Source organism: Anabrus simplex, chromosome 1, assembly GCF_040414725.1.
Source record: "Anabrus simplex isolate iqAnaSimp1 chromosome 1, ASM4041472v1, whole genome shotgun sequence".
Lineage (NCBI taxonomy): Eukaryota > Metazoa > Arthropoda > Insecta > Orthoptera > Tettigoniidae > Anabrus > Anabrus simplex.
This window is the reverse complement of record NC_090265.1, coordinates 585,129,101-585,150,524: the sequence shown is the minus strand read 5'-3', so window position 1 is coordinate 585,150,524 and position 21,424 is coordinate 585,129,101. Positions and strand designations below refer to the sequence as shown.

The 21,424-nt window shown below is 38.4% G+C and overlaps 1 protein-coding gene across 1 annotated transcript in view; it reads right to left on the bottom strand.

Moving 5' to 3' along the window:
- LOC136870482 (uncharacterized) overlaps nucleotides 1–21,424 on the bottom strand; it is a 251,138-nt gene that overhangs the window by 172,408 nt on the left and 57,306 nt on the right. Inside the window, exon 4 of the mRNA XM_068227133.1 lies at nucleotides 16,429–16,562. Coding sequence (XP_068083234.1) covers nucleotides 16,429–16,562 — 134 coding nt within the window. The remainder of the gene's footprint in view (nucleotides 1–16,428; nucleotides 16,563–21,424) is intronic.

The following is a 21,424-nucleotide window of genomic DNA, read 5'->3' as shown; positions in this document are numbered from 1 at the left end:
CTGGATGTTGTGCTGGTAAAACCAGAAGAGCTCTATAGAGAAACCAAAGTAATAGATGGTATTAGTGATCAAGGATCTGTTTTTGTCGTAGTTAAAAATAAAGGTGATAGAAAGGAAGGTCTTAAACGTAGGACTATTAGGCAGTACCATATGGTTGATAAAACAGGCATGAGGGAGTTAAAAAAAAAAAAAAGTAACTATGATCGGTGGAAAACTGTAAATAAAAATGTAAAGACACTGGGATGGGTTTAAAGTAATTGTTAAGGAATGTGAAAACAGGCTTGTACCTTTAAAGGTGGTAAGAAATGGTAAAGACCAACTATATTATAACCGAGAAGTAAAGAGACTAAGCAGGAAGTGCAGGTTGGAAAGAAATAAGAGTTAGAAATGGCTGTGGAAGTAAGGAAAAATTGAGGGAACATACTAGGAAATTGAATCTAGCAAAGAAGTCAGCTAAAGATAACATGATGGCAAGCATAATTGGCAGTCATAGAAATTTTAGTGAAAAACAGAAGGGTGTGTATATGTGCTTTAAGGCAGAAACAGGTTCCAATAAAGACATTCTGGGAAACATTAATGAACAAGGGGAGTGTGTATGCGAGGATCTTCAAAAGGCGGTAGTATTCAGTCAGCAGTATGTGAAGATTGTTGGTTACAAAGATAGTGTCCAGATAGAGGAGGTGACTAATACTAAAGAAGTATTAAAATTTATCTATGATAATCACATTTACAGTAAGATACAAAAGTTGGAAACTAGAAAAGCAGCTGGACTTTATAAGTTTTCTGGGGATATACTAAAGACAATGGGTTGGGATATACTACTATATCTGAAGTACTTATTTGATTATTGTTTGCCTGAAGGAGCAATACCAAATGAATGGATAGTTGCTATAATAGCCTGTGTGTATAAAGCAAAGGGTGATAGACATAAAGCTGAAAATTACAGGCCAGTCAGTTTGACATGCATTGCATGTAAGCTTTGGGAAAGCATTCTTTCTGATTATATTAGACATGTTTGATAAATTAACAACTGGTTTGATAGAAGGCAGTTCAGGTTTAAGAAAGGTTATTCCACTGAAGCTCAACATGTAGATTCCAGCAAGATATAGCAGATATCCTGTATTCAGGAGGTCGCATGGACTGTATCACTATTGACCTATATAAAGGCATTTGATAGGGTAGATCACGAGAGACTACTGGCTAAAATGAGTGCATTTGGACTGGACGAAAGAGTGACCGCATGGGTGGCTATATTTCTAGAAAATAGAACTCAGAATTAGAGTAGGCGAAGCTTTTTCTGACCCTGTAATAATTAAGAGGGGAATTTCTCAAGGCAGTATTATTGGACCTTTATGTTTTATTAATATATATATATATATATATATATATATATATATATATATATATCTAATCTATCAAGGATATGAGTAAAGAAGTGGAATCAGAGATAATGCTTTTGCAGATGATGTTATTCTGTACAGGGTAATAAGTGAAAAGATTGTGAGAAACTGCAAAATGACCTCAATACTGTTGTGAGATGGACAGTAGGCAATGGTATGATGATACAACCTGACTTTTAACCTTGTTTAAGTTTCACAAATAGGAAAAGTCCTCTCAGTTTTGAAACATGTGTAGGATCTCTTGGAGGTGGAAAGTGTTTGTAGAAGATTTTACTTGTAAATCTTTTAAGTAATGCTTACTGTATGATCGGGAGTGTTGTGCTAGAATATGTTATTCGTATTCCATTTAGATACCTAACCTGCACAGTATATAATATTGTTGTAACATTTTGTATTTGTATCTACTACATTATTGTGCTATATTTACTGGAACAATCCAGAAAGGTTGCGACGCAAACCTTTGGAACAGGGTGTGTTTGCCTTTGTTAGGAATTCTAGAAATTATATTCTGGAATACGGAAGGTTCGGGATTGAGGTGTTGTGTAAAGATTATGACCTCAAAGAATTGCGATTGCTGAATCTGGGCAAGCTCCTGCATTCTGATTGGCTACTCCAAGGCCAGATTTCCCTTTAAAAGGTAGTAAGGCAGCATTTCGTCTGTCCTGAGTGTCTTAAGCCTGTCTGTCTTTGGTCTGCCGTCTGCCGAAGTTTTGACGTGATCGGCAACTCCTCGCTTTCAGGATGGGCGGGCTTAGGGTAAGCACTGTTGTTTTCAGTCCCGTTTTAATTTGCATATTATTTTCATTAAGGTATCACACACGAGATTGCCCTAATCGCCACTCTATTGATCTGATGTTGTGAAAAGTAAGTTTTCCTTCATTCTAAAATTGTAATATTATGTTGTAGAACTTAAATTGTGCTAAGATACATTTGTTTAACCTCATGATCTACGGCAAAGTTCTTGTCAAAGAACATACAACTTATTTCTCAAAGAACATCTATTTGTATTTTCCAAATTTGTATCTGGTTCTGGTTTGTCCCATGTTTACTTGTAATGTCATATTTTGTAAATAATATTTTGAAAACCAGAGATCACCGTTGATTTTTCCAAAAACCGCAACCTAGACATCTCCATGCCCTTGGTAGGTTCCCAGTACCGTTCCACGTTCCTTGTTCGTTATCGTCAAGTTGCCCTCACTGATATTTACTCGCCCTGTTTTTGCAGCAGTTTGTTACATGATTATGGTGTATACAGCGTTTAAGGAACCTTGTAATTTCATTTACTTTCCTCCCTTTAACTGTACTTGTGTGACCACTGAAGTAACGGTTACAAGTTTTAATTACCATGTTGATGGGGTGAAAATTCCTTTTGGGGATCATTGTAAGTACCTAGGTGTTAATATAATGAAAGATCGTAATTGGGGTAATCACATAAATATGATTGTAAATAAAGGGTACAGATCTCTGCACATGGTTATGAGGGTATTTAGGGGTTGTAGTAAGAATGTAAAGGAGAGGGCATATAAGTCTCTGGTAAGACCCCAGAGTATGGTTCCAATGTATGGGATCTAAACCAATATTACTTAATTCCAGAATTGGAAAGAATCCAAAGAAAAGCAGCTCAATTTGTTCTGGGTGATATCCGACAAAAGAGCAGCATTAGAAAAATGTTGCAAAGTGTGGGGTGGGAAGACTTGGGAGAAAGGGGAAGATCTGCTCAACCAAGTGGTATGTTACAAGTAATCATTATCATTATGAATCCGTATTAAAATTCAATGTCCTTAAAAAATTACAAGTTATTTATTAATTATTTATTCGATAGGTGGTTCACCAAATAAATAATCTGTAATTTAAAAAAAAGTTAGTGGTATGTTCTGAGCTGTCAGTGGAAAGATAGTGTGGAATGACATCGTAGACGTATAAATTTGAGTGGTGTCTTTAAAAGTAGGAAAAATCACAATATGAAGATTAAGCTGGAATTCATGAGGACAAATTTGGGCAAATATTCGTTTATAGGAAGGGGAGTTAGGGACTGGAATAACTTACTAAGGGAAATGTTCAATAAATTTCCAATTTCTTTGCAATCATTAAAGAAATAGCTAGGAAAACAACATATAGGGAATCTGCCACCTGGGCAACTGCCCTAAATGCAGATCAGTTGTGAATGATTGATTTCGACTATTGCCTATACAATGCAAAAGAACAAACTGCAATTTCAACTATCACTACAGAAACTAAAAACTTTCCTTGCAATCTTTATCGTTAGTGCATAATTACCACTTCTTAGATGCCAATGTTTAGGCAGGAAAGCCCCGACACTCCTAACTATGCTGTGTCAAACGCAATCCGGTGCTATCGATTCAAAGAGTTCATGCGTTTCCTAAATTCAATGAAACACGATGCTTGATAAGAATAACATCTTGCTTGTCGTTTAACCGCTTAAGCTAGTTCGATGTGTACATGTGCGGACCTACAAAACAAGCCAGGAGCGGTTTGACGAATACCTGTATGGACTAGGCTAGCAATGTTTTAGATGTACGCCTGTGTGCCATCTGTTGGTTGTCAACATGAACGTTTACCGTGGCTCGCAGCACAGGGTATCATTCTATGCAGGGGAGTATCTTCTACCGTAAAGTACCATTGTGTTGGCGTAAAAAGAATTTGTTTCATCAACGTCAATAATTGTGAACAATATGGCGGCATCCTCGCATGGTCTGTTTATCTGATGCAGCTCTCTAACGCATACTAGGTTAAAGTAATGAGAATAATCTGAGTGATTATTATGCACACCAGAAATTTACGTGTTATGTAGGCCTACATAATGATTTTGATGTAAGTGAATGCTCACCCGAATGAACACGGACACCTGTTGATTCGAATTTTATTCCAACAAGAAGGTAATTAGGCGAAAAAGCGTGGCTTGCATAATTCATATGCAATGAACAATATTTTCAACTTTGCATGCCACTTCTTTGTATGCAGATACAATATCTGCATGATATGAACTGCATATCCGCATGTTTTGAACATAGACAAGTCGTTTAGAAGTTATAGCAATGTTTGTGACAGCATGTAAAATTGTGATATATTTCTAAAATTTATTACCGCAGTAGGGTAAAACTTTGCTAACTTTTAATTCCAGCTTGAAGGGTTAAAGGGGCCTAACATGTAGGTCATCAGCTCGGCGACATTATCAAAAGTATACACTTGCATAACCCATCTATAAGTACTCTGCAGTGAAGATACTGTTTGGGAGTACGAGCCAGATAGAGATGTATGGACTGTCTACTATTCCTCCCTGCTATCGTAATCTTAGTGTTAAAAATTAGCGTACAACAAATGATATGGAATTACAGTAGAACCTCGATAATTCAAAATCGGTTAATTCAAAATAGCTCTCATTCCTGGAAACGTGTGGTATGGTTTTAAGCATGACATTAAAATTGTTTAATTCGAAATACAGATAATTCGTAATTCAAAGAACAATGTCGGTCCCATTACCGAAATTCAGACGTTTAATGCAAAACAGCGTTTACATGTAATTTTTTGTATTTTACAGAGTTATTTAAATTTAAAATTTATCCATGTAATGATAGAACGAGTTTTCTGGAACATGCTGGGGTAGCTTTCGGTACTTTCACTCACTTTGGTGAGTCTACAATGTGCTTCACAATTGCTAAGTTCGAGTAAAATCAAAATTTTTTTGTATTCAGCGTTTTAAGGAACACCACAATATCACGTAGCTGGCAGTGTGCAGAAAAGCAGAATGTGCGAACACTCGTGATCCCGACAGTTGGCGAAAAAGTGTGGCTTGCATAATTCGTATGCACTGAACAATATTTTCAATGCCGATGAAACTGCATTTATTTTATGCCGAGCCCAAACGGACTTACGGTTTTAAAGGAGAGAAGTGCCAGCCAGGAAATCATACAAGAGTGGGGGTCATTGTACTCAGTTGCAATGCACACGGAAGAGACACACTTCCTCCCCTCGTCATAAGAAAGTTCGATAAGCCACCATGTTTTAAGGATGTCTGGCACTTACCATGCAAGTACAAGTAAATAAAAAAATAAAGCATAATTTGTCCTCGTCTTTGAATCGTGTGTTTCTTTCGTTGCGTGAGGTTATGTTTGCCAGTGATTTATCCAAATGCATTATATGAATAATGTAAATGCACCTTGTTGGATTTGTTTCGGAAATAGTCTTTTCCATGCCATCTGAAAGGTTGAAACTGTGAATCAAACGTGATTGCGTGCATTAATGGGTCTTGGAATATTTAGTGACACGGCAGGTGTTGGCATTTCTGAATTACGAGTTGGCGGCTAATTTGAAATCACGTAATTCGAAGTCCGATTTTTGTGTCCCAACGACTTCAAAACAACAAAGTTTTACTGTATTAATAACTTAATTACTATATTTTAAAAGAAATCATTTTTATTTATCCTAGCAACCATTCGGATGATCCTGGGGTTGACATATATATTCATCAATACAGAGGGTGGCCAAATTATTAGACTCATCAATTTTGCAACTCACCAGTCCTTATTTACATAAAATTACATAATCCTACATAATGATCAGTACTTGGTACGCATTCCTTTGTGTTTGATAACAGACTGGATTCTTTGAGACATACTATTTACCAAATTTTCACCGTTTGTTCTTATTTCTGATGCCAGATCAGTAAGTCGCTCCATTAAGGCTTGCTTGGTAGTGATGTTACTCTCCTTCAGTTTCATCTTAATTATAGCCCAGAGATTTTCAGTAGGGTTAAGATCTGGTGCATTCCCTGACCTCCTCCTCAGCCAAAAAGTTCAACACTGACTTTGCTGAGCGACAGGGAGCTCCATTCTGCATTATGACAAATTCCCCATTTGGAAACAAGCCATTTGCTTTTAGCAGAAGTACTTCTTTCAATACCCTAAGGTACTGATACTTATTCATAGTTCTCTCTACAATATGAATATCTCCAGGGCCCCACACTAACATTCCACAAACCATCATACTGGTTGGGTGTTTGACACTTTGTTCAGCACAATGTTGAATTCCTCGTTCGAACTCCTCCTGGATGTATTGGGAGGATTCATTTCAAATAGAGAAGATGGATTCATCTGTAATGATCACATGCAGAGGTGCCAACCTTTGAAGGGGGCTATCAGTAATCCCACTTTTAACTCGTGCACCAAGTTGTGAACAATGTGTGGTTATTCAATGGCTAATCCCACAAGAACAGTGAATCCTGCAATGGATGGACGAAATGGAACAGGAACTAAAGCAAGTAAGAAATACGGTTGGTGAAGAGGATTTGGCACAATTTGGTAATCCTTAAGACAGTGGAAGTGAGGGCGAGAGTGACCACATGAAAAACAATGATAATATCGATTCAAAGGTAACGGGAGAAGAGCTGGATGAGGAGCAGCGTGTACCAGTACCTCGTTATATTGGGAAGGACAACTGCACGGTGTGGGACATCCACTGTGCACCCAGCACGTCAAAAACAAGACACATCAATCTTATTCGTAAGTTACCATGCATGAAAGGAAATGCCAAATTTGTCAGATCACCACTTGAGTTCTGGAATTTATTCTTTCCCTCTGGAACGTTACATCACATAGTCTCGATGACAAACATTACAGTGGCACATATAAGGAGCGAACACGAACGTGAAAGAGATGCCAAGGACACTGATAAGGAAGAAATCTTTGCTCCTTTTGGTCTTCTTTACTTGACTGGCTCGTATACAAATGCAGAAGATTTCTGGGCAGCAGATGGCACTGCACCTGAAATTTCCCACGAAACTATGCCCCTGAGGCATTTTAGTTTTCTTATTTATGCCCTTTGTTTCGATAATATATGTACAAGAGAAGAAAGAGTGAAAGAGGACAAATTGGCCCCAATTCGTAAAGTGTTTGGTGAATTTCTAGCTCGATGCCAGGAACACCTCATGAATACCTAATGGTTGAAGAGATCCTAGAATCATTCCGGGGAAAGTGTTGGTTTCGACAATTCATGCCAAATAATCCGGCTGAATATGGTCTGAAAATGTTATCTTTAGCCAATGCTCGGATGTTCTACACTTACAACATGTTGGACAACAACCGGTTGGCCCTTACCAAAAGGAGAACTCTGCTGCTGCAATCGTTAAATGTTTGGTCCTACCAATTGAACATACTGGAAGAACATCACAACTGACAATTCACATCAGTGCCTCTTGCTGAAGACATGAAACAGAAAGGGTTGACTAGTGGGAACTCTCAGGAAAAATAAGGCAGAGATACCTTGTTTGGCCATGGACAGGACATGCTACTGGAATCTTATGTTTGTAAGAAGCGACCGCCTAGGAATGTTCTTATGCTTTTGACGATGCACAGTGGTGAGTTCATTGACAAGACTACAGACGAAAAGTTTAAGCCAGAGGTCATCATCTTCTACAACATAACAAAACGGAGTGTTGATGTTGCAGATGGGATAAAAAGCCCATATAAAACTGCAAGAAAAACAAATAGATGGCCGCTCAGGCTTTTTTCACCCTGTTAGACATTGGAGCCTTGAACAGCTATTTGAAACTGAGGTTCAACCTAGGTCTTCTTGGACCTATATCACCTTACCTGAAGACTCAGCATTGAGCTCTGTAAACCCCACATAGTCAGTAGAGCAACAATGGACTACTTGCCAGTTTCACTACGGCGCAAATAATGAGCCGGTAGAGGAAGCAGCTACTCATGGAGCAGAAGGCCCTATCGGAAGGCAAAAGTGTTACTCATGTCCAAGAAAGAAAAATCGATACACAGTCACAAAATGTACGACTTGTAACCATCCAATTTGTAAGGAACACACCCTACAAGTTTGCAGCAACTGTGGCATCAAACATGCTGGAGATGACGACGATGATGAATGAACTGTTCCACTCGGAAAGAGAACGACTATGATGAACGGTTCCGGTCAGAAAGAGAAGAAACTAAAATCTGTAATGTTTGTATCAGAACTTAGGTATAATTGTCATCGGTTATTTGTGTTCATCACTTGTACAGTGCATTATTTTATTAAAAAATTGTATTGCTTTATATTCTATTTTTGTATTATTTACATTTGTAAAATAAATACATTAAAAGTCCACTTCAAGATAATTATAAAACAAAAGGATAAAAAGTAAAATAAATAAACAAAACTGATTTTAGTATTGGTTTTGCAGAGAGCGAAATGCTCACCACGCGACCACTAACGTAACTGAACAAATGAGCAAAATGCTCATGAAGCGACCACTTTTGTATCACAATAACATCACAGTTCTCAGACCAGAATATTATGCTGGAAACTAACACTGTAAATAATTGGTGGACTATTTTCGTTCTTATATTTTGTGATGAGGCATGTCCGTGAACACTTCCATATCATTAACGGATGCATTTAAGTAAACTACTTATCACAAAAACAAAAATTACTGAGTGAGGGAAACCCTCAGGCGCAACCGTTTATGTGCCACCAACCACGCGACCTCTGCCGGGTTAATGTAGGCCTGAATTCTGTCTGATTTTTTCTAACACTGAAAACTCTTTCTGTGGGAGAGTTACTATGAGGTACACTTAGTACTGCAAATACAACATTACTTAAGGTTTTATACGTAATTTGTCCACTTTCATTTTTAAACTCTGCAATGTTGCCCCGATCCACAGCAATGTTAGGTCCATGTACAATATATTCCAGGAAAGTATCACAGTGGTAAACTGCAAATTCCTCTTCAAGTTTGTCATGTTCACTTTCTTTGACCCAAGTTGGGAATCTTTGAACGAAGTATTCAAGAGATGAACAGGAAACCTTCATTCTGAGTCTACAACTTTGGCATGACGAAGAAATTCATCATCAAGGGGAAATTTCTTGACAATGTAACTGCAAGCTGCCATATAAAACTCTTACAGAATTATAAAACATCTCATCACAGTCATTATCTTTCAAGTATGCCCTAGCTTTTGCTCCAATTAGGAAGTCCTCATTGGCTTTCTGGTATTTCCTCCTCTTGAATTCAACACTCAAAAGGGAGGTAGATTCAGACTGAATAGAACATGGCTGAACAAATCTGACCAATATGTCATAGGTCAGTTAAAAGACCAGTAAGTTTCCTCCTAAGAAGAGGTATGGCTGGAGCATCTTGTTGCAGAAATATATTCACCAAGTTAAAAACAGGAAGTGTACTCTGAAGAAAGTAGCAAAACAGTTTTGTGTGTGGGTCTTGTATGAAAGATTTCACAGTTTCAAACTGTTGGGTGGTCTATTTTTATAATGGGTCTCACTACAAAACATGAGTGTCAAAGCTTCCCACTGCTCAAGAACTCTATCAATAGACTAAAGAACTAAGAGCCAATGGGTACCAATATATTTCAAAATTTTGTGACCCTCTATGCCACAAACAGCCTAGTAAACTTTCAACATGTTTGGCCTTTTAAAACTCTTATCAAGATAGTAATATAACTGAACCAAAAAGTTCTCTACACTGACTGGTAATCGGGCTGCTGCTTTTTGTTCACAGTTGCGTATGAGATGACGAACAACCTGGGACCTAAACAGAAGAATGCCTGTCCTTCACAAATTTGGCAACACCTTTATTTGCCCCTATCACTGTGTATGCATTGTCAGATGAAAAAGAAATGCATTTTTCCCACGGATTGGCTAAAGAAGACAATTCACTATTAATAACGGAGAAAATTCCCTCCTCACGTGTATTTTCGGTACTCTCTAACAATGACAATAGAAGAGTTGATGTTTGGCCTCTCTGAGCATTAAAGAAAGAGACAACTATAGGATAAAGTTTAACTGCATTTGAATCTGTACTACCATCAGCAGCCAAAGAAAAAGGCGTTATTTGCAAAAGTTCACTTATTTACTTTTTTGCCTCGGATGCCATGTATTGAACTAAAGCAGGGATTTTAGTGGGGGATGATCGTTGCTCACGTCCGTAGGAATTACCTCCTCAATACCCTACATGTGTCCCCTGGGTGGTGCTAAGCAAGCAACAATAACTTACTGGCAGCCAAACTATCAACAGTTGTTGATCTCCTGACCATAATGCACATGGATAATACTTCAGAAGTTAATATCGGTCCTTTTGAGGACCACCAGACATTGAAACTAGGACAGAACATCCGTATTTGTCAGATCAACATAGAAGGCATCAGTACGACTAGATGTCAATATATCTCAAGGCTCTTACAAAAATATAAAATAGATGTACTTCTCATACAAGAATCTCGCATAGAGAATGATGATCAAGCCAGAAGAAGAGCAAGAATTCCTGGATATGATGTGATAGGGATAACCTATCATCATGGTAATATAACATATGTTCGTAAGTAATATTGCAGATACCTGTCTATTAACAACATCAACAGATGATGACATCCATTCAATTACAATCAAAGTTGGTGAATTAATAATTGTAAATGTATACAAACCACCTCCAATCCGTTGGTCATCATATGTCTTGGAAGTTTATCAACATCCATCAGTTTACTGTGGTGATTTCAATAGCCATCATACTGACTGGAAGTACAGATCAAATGATATAAATGGAGAACACTTGTCAAACTGGGCAGATGAAAACAACCTTCACCTATTTTTTTATGCCAAAGATCCATCCACCTTCCGATCAGCTGCTTGGAACAAAGATTACAATCCTGACATTTTTGTCTCCAAGGATACTACAAATCTACCCCTTCACTCCAACAGGTTTCTCCAAAAGCCAGCACAGACCTGTTCTCCTTGAAGTTGGTATCCAGGTCCCTGTCATCTCATCTTTTCCTAGACCAAGATGGAACTTCCAGGAAGCTGATTGGCAGAATTTTTCCGTAGATCTTGACAAATGCTAAAACAGCTAAACAACAGCTACAACAGCTAAAAAACATATCCCAAGAGGTTATCGGAAGAAGTATATACCTGGTTGGAATAAAGAAAGTCAGGACCTTTATAAAGAATTCCTCAGAAGAGGTGACAATGAAATTGGAGAGGAACTGCTCTGAACACTTGATGTAGCTTATCGGGAGAAATGGATGAAAACTACAAAAAAAATCTTGACTTCAAACATTCCAGTAGAAAAGCTTGGAGCTAGCCCACCTGTTCAGGAGGGAAACCCTGGTATCATCTAACCAAGTTGCTGATCAAATCATCTCTTTATCAAGATCTCCTAGAGATAAAATACATACAAGAATGGTAAAACAGGAACTTAGAAAAGTCAAAGCTAATTGCCAAACTCATACAGAATATTCACAACCATTTACGCAAGAAGAGGTTAGTACAGCACTCAAAAGCATAAAAGATGGGAAAGCCTGTGGGTTTGATGGTATACATAATGAATTCCTACTGAATACTGGTCCATATGCCAAACTATGGTTAGCAAGGTTCTTTAGTGATATCCTGAAGACTGGTCGCATTCCTAAAGAACTAAAGGAAACAAAAATAACAGCAATTCCTAAACCAGGAAAGGAAACGAATAAGGCAGAAAACTATCGCCCTATAGCTATCCTCAGTGCTTGCTATAAACTACTAGAAAGATTAATTTTTAACCGAATCAGCAGCAAAATTATGGATCACATCCCACATGAACTAGCTGGTTTCCGAGCAGGGAGAAGCTGTACAGATCAAGTCCTTAGTCTTACAACTTATATCGAGGCAGGTTTTCAAGATGTCTGTAGTGTTTATTGATTTGACAGCAGCCTATGACACAGTATGGAGAGAGGGCCTCCTTTTAAAATTCTTAAGAGTGATCCCCTGCAGAACTCTAGCCCAATTAATAACATGCTGTGAGATACATATTTCCAAGTTATCATGGGCAAGGAAATCAGTAAGCAAGGAACTTTGAAAAACTGTCTTCCACAGGGCTCTGTACTCGCACCAAACCTTTTCAATCTATATACTGCAGACATCCCTCATACTGTAAGCAGGAAATTTGCTTGTGCCGATGATCTAGCCATTGGCATCAGTAGAAAATGCATAGAGGAAACTGAAAGGATATTGACAGACGATATTTCAGTCCTATGGCAGTATTACCACAAGTGGCAACTCACACCAAGCCGAAGAAAAACAGAATCTTCATGTTTTCATCTTCATAACAAACAGGCAAGCCGACAACTGAAAATGTATTTCAATGAAAATCTAGTTAAATATAATCCTACTCCAAAGTATTTGGGTGTCACACTTGACAGATCCCTAACTTATCAACACCTGAATAATACAACAGCCAAAATCCGTTCCAGGAACAACATCCTTCAAAAGCTGTGCGGTACCACGTGGGGATCCACAGCTGCAACACTTCATTGCTCTGCACTGGGACTAGTCTATAGTACAGCAGAATATTGTGCTCCAGTCTGGCTAAACAACAACCATACCAGTAAACTCTACATCCAGCTCAATACTACAACGCGTACAATCACAAGATGTCTAAAAACTACACCAACATTTTGGCTTCCAACTTTAAGTCACATTCATCCACCTGCACTGAGAAGACAGGATGCTTTGTTAAGTTAATGTAAGAAAATATTGGATCACCTGGACCTTCCAATTCATGACTACATTCCAAGTGCAATATCTGGCAGGTTAAAATCCAGACATCCAGCAATTAAATCTGCTGTTGAATTTTTCAATACGGGCTTCAATATAAATGATCATTGGGAAGAAAAATGGATCCAACATGCACCACCAGACATTACAACTGTTTTAAATACCCAAACTAAACCACCTGGTTTTGATCTGCCTCGACGTACGTGGAAAACTGCCAACAGGATTTGTACAAACCATGGAGTAATTAATGACTTCCTCTACGTACATACATAATCATTATAGACTGTTATGCCTTTCAGCATTCAGTCTACAAGACTCTGAATTTACTAAACGTTGCCACAATCCTCGATTTGCAACTAGTGTTATGGCCTCATTTAGTTCTATACCTCTTATCTTTAAATCGTTAGAAACTGAGTCTAACCATCGTCACCTTGGTCTACCTCTACTTCTCTTACCCTCCATAGCAGAGTCCATTATTCTCCTAGGTAACCTATCCTCCTCCATTCGCCTCACATGACCCCACAACTGAAGCCGGTTTATGCGTACAGCTTCATCCATCGACTTCATTCCTAAATTAGCCTTCATCTCCTCATTCCGAATACCCTCCTGCCATTGTTCCCACCTGTTTGTACCAGCAATCATTCTTGCTACTTTCATGTCTGTTACTTCTAACTTTTGAATAAGATATCCTGAGTCCACCCAGCTTTCGCTTCCTCTACAAATGGAGAAAAATTTTTGATCCATCTTGTGTTTGTGGACACACTCCCCAGACCATCCAACACATTGTGCAGCAGTGTAGTATTACGTCATACTCGGGAGATCTGAAGGACTTTTTATCGTTGACTCCAGATGCTGTTAACTGGATAGACAAATTGACTCGCTATATAAGTGCATACATTGTCACTGTATACTCTGTTTCATGTCTAATAATAATAAGGCCCTAGTTATTTTAGTATATGATTTATATATTGTTATATATTTCAATGTGTTGCCATATGCTAAATCAATAATAATAATAATAATAATAATAATAATAATAATAATAGGGGGTTTTAATTCTTGCACAACCATATTTCTGAGATATTTTAGAGTCGGGGAACATTGACCTCCAAGTGAAACGATGTGAACAGCAATTCGGCATTCGTCACTGCAGTTTCATTACCTTTTACGAAGAGCAATGAAACTGACTAGTTTCGTAATTTTGATTCACCGTATGTATGATGTTTCTTGGATTCTATGTGTCGTCTGCAATCATCATGTCCACTGTGAGCCACAGAGAAATCACACGAACACACACTGCAGAACATGTGGTTTTCACTAACACGAGAAGCAAGTAGGCATGGCCATTCCTTTGTCTAAACATCTCCATATTTCTGTAACACTGCTGTCTTCTTAGAAGAAGATGCAATTTGACAAGTGTTCTGCTTCATTTTACAAAACCAATCACTTCTTTTCAAATCAACGACTAGCATAATTAGAACTGAAATGCGCTAAATATACCACTCGTTCTACGCACACAACAGACAGAGAGCCGAATGCGTGCACCGGAGAACCAAAGAGAATTGCAGCAGAGCAAAGAGTAGAGCCTACGTCACGGCCGATTTGATGCGTCATTCTAGCTAAGAGAGCAGCGTATATCTATGTAGCTGGAGGTGATTTCACAACGCTCGCGGGAAACAAAAGGAAGCGACGACCAAATATGTTTAGTTGCCAACTTACAAACATTGAAATGAGGAGGGTTGACCAGTAATGCTCTAAGGGATTGAACATTTTTTACTTCTTTCCCTTTTTTCCCGTATAAATTAATTTTTATCGTGACAATGTTGCTATTCCGTAATAGTTTCCCCTTCGACCGTAATGCCGTAATCACAAAGTGAAATCCGTAATAGTTGGCACCTCTGCACCTGGGAGGAAAACAGACCCCATTGTAACATTCAGCTTATAACCGACACTCAAAGAGGGGGAAACAGTTCCATATATAACAATAAAATGAACTTCCAAAAATTCTCAATGTGTAACATTTTACTCTAGCGGGCCTCCTCAAGTAATTAATCCTTCTAAATGAATTTTTCATGTCTATTTATTGTAGAAATAAGAAAATAAAAGGATTTACCTTTTACCAATCTAATGGGGTCCAGTGTTTGAGGCCTCTAGCCCATTTAGGCGCTTCACAGCCATTGAAGGAGTGTTCTTGGCGACACATCCACTCCATACTCTTGCATCTTGAGGGAGAGTTCCTTATTGGTTGATTTCCTGATTTGTAGGACAAGATTTTTAAATTTTCTCATGCCTCTGTCACTAAGTTTTTGCTTACGTCCACATTTCCCACTACAATTCCGTTGGTGTTCTTGCTCTTCACCACACTATTTTATTCTGCTAACAGATTTTTGGGATATATTAAGTTTTTGCGCTATAGCCCTCTGCGAGCAAGTCTTTTCTTGCTTAAGAACACGCGCAACTGCTATATTCCAAGGAGATAAATCGCTTGCCTTTCCCATAACCTCACTTTTGATTCATGAAAACTTCACACTAAAATCTGAAAATACAATGTCTGCTTGATGTTTCCTGTATATAAAACACAGAAGAGAATAATCCTCTAAATTAATAGAAGCATTTAACTTCCAGAAACACACATTCACTTAATATTTACGATAAAATACTTCACGCTAAGGAGGCTGATTTTCGTAATCCACAAGATGAAGCCCCAGCTGACAGCAGTGCTACCACAACAAACCAAATTACAGAAAAATTCCTTCTAAATATACCCAAGATATTGTGAACTGAATAATATTAGCATTAAGTATGTTTTTATTGAACATACTTAAACATAATCTTTATTAGAGTATTTTATTGAGGAACTGTACATATTCACTTTTTCCACTTTAGGTCTAGTAATTCGGCCACCCTTTGTACTGACATATATACTGAATATATATAATGAATATATATCATGTGCCCAATGTTGTGTTTTTGCAATGTCCCTTATTTGGAAAATAGTAAATATGATCCCTGAATTTCCACCTTAATATTATTCTGACATCACCATAAGTGAGTTCTTTCAGTTTCATGAAAATATTACACAGAAAAGTTTTGGGCATAAATGGGTTAGTACTGCATTCTGACAAGAACAACATCATTCAGTGATGATCATTACAATGATCTATGTTCAGTTTAATGTTTGTGCCTGTTACATTATCATGGGAAAATGGATAGGTAAATTTTAATGAAACTTTGCATTTCAATTCAGAGTAAGTTTGAGACAGGGAGGAAAGATTAATCTCAGGCCCACTTTCTCTGAGTGGAAATGTATGCTTACACATAGATTTACATACTGTACATAGACGTAACAAATACATAGTAAAATTACTAATGCCAAATTATGTTATCACTATTTATACTATCTTCACATCCCTTCTTAAGACATTAGTAATGTTAAATATATATAGCTGAAGAAAAATCATTAAGTAGTAAGTCTACTCACAGCTTGCAGATTTGATGTATCATTAAGAATTTGCTGTTGAAGAAATGCCTCACAGTATTTATATAGAAGCTTCTCAGCCAAGTCAAAATGTCCTCTCTGTTGTAAGAAACATCCTAGATTATGGGTCCTCCTTCCTGAAATGAACAATGTTTAAAAATAATAAATGCATTTTTATGCCAGAAGCATATCTTTGAAGGAAAGAAAACTGAATTCTCCATGCCTAGAATACTATATCTAAACTGTCACAGAATTTCCTTTATTATATTGATAAAATCATTCTAACCCCAAGAGGCACATACAGTGAAAGCCAATCAAGCTATGTCTGCCACTCTTTTTTCACATCAGCCAGGCTATTATATTTCTTCCTTCGTACCCTATACTTCTAGACTAACACCGATTCTCCTCCAAACCCCTCCCTCCCACCATCGCCATGATAGCCAAGTGATTTAGTTTCTGACTTTCTCTCGTCGCCATGGCCATTCGATCTCCAGCTGGCAGAACACTTGATTTTGTCCCTTAACCCTCGAATGTCAACAAGGCATAAGAATCACATGTAAGCATTCTATAAACGTAACTGCTCTTAACCCAAAGGGCAGAGCAAACCTCTCTAACATGTGTGTCACCATCCAAGTAGTGATGTTGGCTTCCTGCGTATGTATGTTTAGTCCTCAGCCCGAAAGCTGGTTGGATCCTCAACAGCTCCGCCATCAGCTGTCACTGATGGCCTAGGCATCACTGAAGAGGCGTACTAGGGAAATGAGGAGCGAGGTAGTTTCCCCGTTGCTTTCCTCACCGAGCCAGAAGTTGCTATTACACATCAGTCTGCCAAGCCCACTGAAATGCATGCACCAACCGACCCTATGAACAATATTTTCACACCATTCATAGCAGGGACTGGCTGCAGAAGGAATGGCATTACTAGCATCACTCATACCTCAGTCACTTTCATTTTGTCAAAGCCAAGGGTAAAACTGAGACAGATCAATGATAAGATTGCTCTAGCCCATACCAGACGACATAGTGCACTGTAAACACTAGGTCCCGCCAGCAAAGGCATCGGCTTCCTGCGTAGAGGTAAATTTTACGTGTTGTTGGCATTTGTAGAAAAATTAACCACACAACAATGGCATGTTGGCAGGCCCTACTAATAATCCTGGGACGTCTATGTTTTCATATGATGAAAAGGGAACAAGTCACACTAGTTCCTTACGAGCCTAGATCTGACTTGTAATTCTGCTCTCAACAACACACGAAAGTTGGGAAGAGAGAACCCAGCAAAATTGGAGATCGTTCTTACGTATAACCAGACCAAAGTCGGTTTTGAAAGATTTGATGAAATGTGCCAGAATATGAACCATGGGAGGGAACCCAATAGGTTTGCCACTTTAATAACATATTGAATACGACATTGATTAACATAATTTTCAGCCATCAGTACACAAGAGGAAAACCGAAGCAGTAAAGCGATATCTCGAATGAACTTCATCCTAACCTCACAAACAACTTGTTCAGCCTTGGCAGAAACAGAGTGTTTAGGAAAGGCTCATCATACTACCTAAGGACAGTTGTGGGTTGCGATGATTACGAGATGGAAAAGAAGCTAATTCAAGCAGAACAGATGTATTGTCACTTATCTGACAACAAGAAGAGGCAGATGACAACCATTTACTGTCTGAATTGTGCTAAACCTATTTGCGGACAGCATCGGAGGAAAAGACGTCCAAATAACTGACCACCACAGGAGAAAAATCACCGAACTGATGATAAATGTAAACATAAAATGTTTCTGTTTATCTTAATTGATGCTCTTACAGGCCTTTTTTTCATTTCTTCGTTCGCCTGCTCCTTTCACAAGCAGTGAACTTCATATCTACTTTCTTCAGCAAAATTTTAAACTTGCAGTCTAGATACTTTGTGATACTAAAATAGTTAAAAGTTATACCATATCGACTGCTATTGTTTCTATACAGCCAGTAATCCACTAATTTTCCTGGTAGGATACACGTTTTAGTACATACTTCACAACAGATACAATACATTTTGTAAAAACTGAAACTTGCTTTTCCTACCATCATTTTAGATGTGCAAATTAATACATAAATAATCAAAAGAACCTGGGTTTGCAGTAGCAGGTTGTCAAGCTGGCCCTCGACTGCTCACCTCCACAGAAAGGTGTCTGTTTATAGATACATGTTTAAAAATCAGACTTCTGCAATAACCACAGAGTTATGTAAAACCCTAAAAAAAAAAAGCAGTAAACTAAAGCATGTACATACTCTTTTCGATACTAGGATACACTGAATTCATTGTGGAGGAGTAAAGATAGTTGGCAGAAACACTTATTTTAAGGAAATTTGGCTGCAACAGAATGAATCTGCTAAATTGGAGGGCAGATAAAACTATGCTTCAAAAACTTTTTATCGTTTTGATGCCGGTTCAGGATACAATGGCCATGGCAGCTACGTCATTGTGGTTGCAGTTTGAATGCCCTGACTAATGCACATAAATGAAAAGTTGTGGTTTAGATTCAGTGTAAAACAGGAGGACCCACGACCATGATCATAATGCAAATGATTGATGATGACAGAGCTCATCTCTTTGAAGTATATAAGGCAGTGGAAACTGTCATTGCCTTTTTGTCCTTCATGTTTGTTCTTGTCTCCTTTTTATATTGCTCCCACTTCAGTACTTACCTGTCATTGGTAGTCCTACTGTGTCTATGTTTTCATTTTTTTTCTACATAACATTTCTTTGTTACTTGACATTATATTAACCCATTGGGATCCTTCTGCGTTTGTCCCGAGTTCCTAGTCTTTTGTTAACAGTATTCATCTTCATCTCTTTTTTCCTATGTTTATCTAGGTTTCTTATTATCCTGCACTTCACCTATCAATATGAAAGATCTGCCACAATGCGTGTCCCCATCATGTGAATCTGGCACACAGTTACAGAGTTGCTGAATTTCTACTACCACATGATAAGACTGAGGAAAGAGTTGGAATGAAGTTCACTGAATTAATGTGCACATAAAGTAGTATACTCACTGGCACAAAAAACGCCACGTGTAATGAAGGGAGAAGAAATTATGTGTAATTAAGTTATCTATTTAATAATGTTTAGCACTTCATACAATAAGTTTAGATGGGAGTTTTCTGACTTTGTTTTGTGAGCAAATGAAATGTGGATTGTATGTTGCACTAGCTTTTAATATTTCTTCTTGCACAACCTGGAAAACACGTCCTGGATGTGCTCTTCAAGTACTTATTGCTGTAGTGTATTATTGTGCCTCTTTCAATCACATGTGTTTGCAAGACGTTTCTGTCATTATTGTGATCAGTTTTCTGGACTAAACATGCTGGTAAGTCCTGAATATGCTGCAAAAGCTGTTGCTTTGCTAGAAGATGGTTGCAGCATGTATTACATTGCAGATGTGTTGAAAACTACACCTTCCATGATTTCCAGATCCGTAAGAAGACACAGAGAAACTGGAGGCGGTTCAACGATCAGGCCCAAGAAGAGATATCAGCTAGAAATGATCACTTCTTATGGGTTCAAATTCTCTGCAACCATCACTGAAACACGAAATTGACTCCACCAAGTTCCAGAGGTCAATATTAATGTAAGAACTGTTCAAAGAAGACTAGAAGAAGCCAATCTTCAATCTAGAAGACCCACTAAAGGTCAGAACTCACCAAACAGCATTGCACGTCTAAACTGCCTTTCACAAGGGAGTATCGCGTTTGGACATTACAACAGTGAGAGCATGTGCTGTTCACTGACGAGTAGCAATCTGGCCTTTTATCATCTGACGTTTGAGAAAGGGTCCGGAAAAGTCTTGAAGAAAAGTGTTTCCCTAGCACATTCCCACCCAGGATGCCTTTTCCGAGTGGTTCTCTTATGACGTATACAGGAATCAATTTAACTGCATGCATAGATTTGCTCTTTATGGAGCATAGGAGTCTTACAAGGACATCGGTATGAGGAGTAAATCCTTCTGAAGCATATTTAGCATTTCGCTCCATTTATTTGTGATGGTTTCACATTAATTCAGGACAAAGCACGTCCACAATATGTGAGATACGTGCAGCAGTTCTGATCACAGCTCCCCCAGCACAAGAACTGCGCGTCACTTATTAGGGTACACCCTGATGTTTTCCGAGGCTGATAATTACTACCATACATTTTAGGCTATTGTGACGATGGGGTCACCACTCCAAAGACATTTTAGAGCTACTGCCAGTAATTATTCAGGCCACCTTTTACATGGGAAACAGGCCCTTGCAGCCGCTCCTAACATGGGAAACAAACACTGCTGATGAATAGTGTACTCTTACTATTCCCACAGCACTGGGCTGCCTCTTCTGCAATCTATTATTTCATGAGTACAGATTCCCTTCAGTATCTGACATTGAAAGAACTATTTTTTAAAAACATTGATCAAATTGAGCTGGATTTACACTTTAAGCAAATTTTGAGGAAGCTCATGTTAATTTATCTTTGATTGGTTTTCTGCACCTCACACTTCATTTCATAAACTTTTTTTCTCATCCTTGGAAACATGTATTACCTCCTCTTGCATCAATCATGGCACCCAACCTTTAGGCATGCTCCTGATTAATGCTGCAATGTCCTCTTGTGGCATCACCCCCTTATTGTTGCAGGAAGGCCTCCCGTAGGTCCTGTACGGTGTTTGGATTGTGCTGACGGACCCTTCACTCCAGCTGGTCCCATAAATGCTCAATAGGATTCAAATCAGGGCATCAGGCAAGCTAAATCATTCAAGAACTGCTGCACGTATCTCGCATATTGTGGACATGCTTTGTCCTGAATTAATGTGAAACCATCACGTGGGATTCAGAGTGGAGTTGGAGACATCTCAGAGCACTGTGTCAAAAACATTTTCGTACATTTTGACACAAATAGAAATGAAAGCAGATTATTAGACAAAATTCCAAGAAATGTTGCTTGGATGCAGGGAGCACAGGCTAAAGTTTTA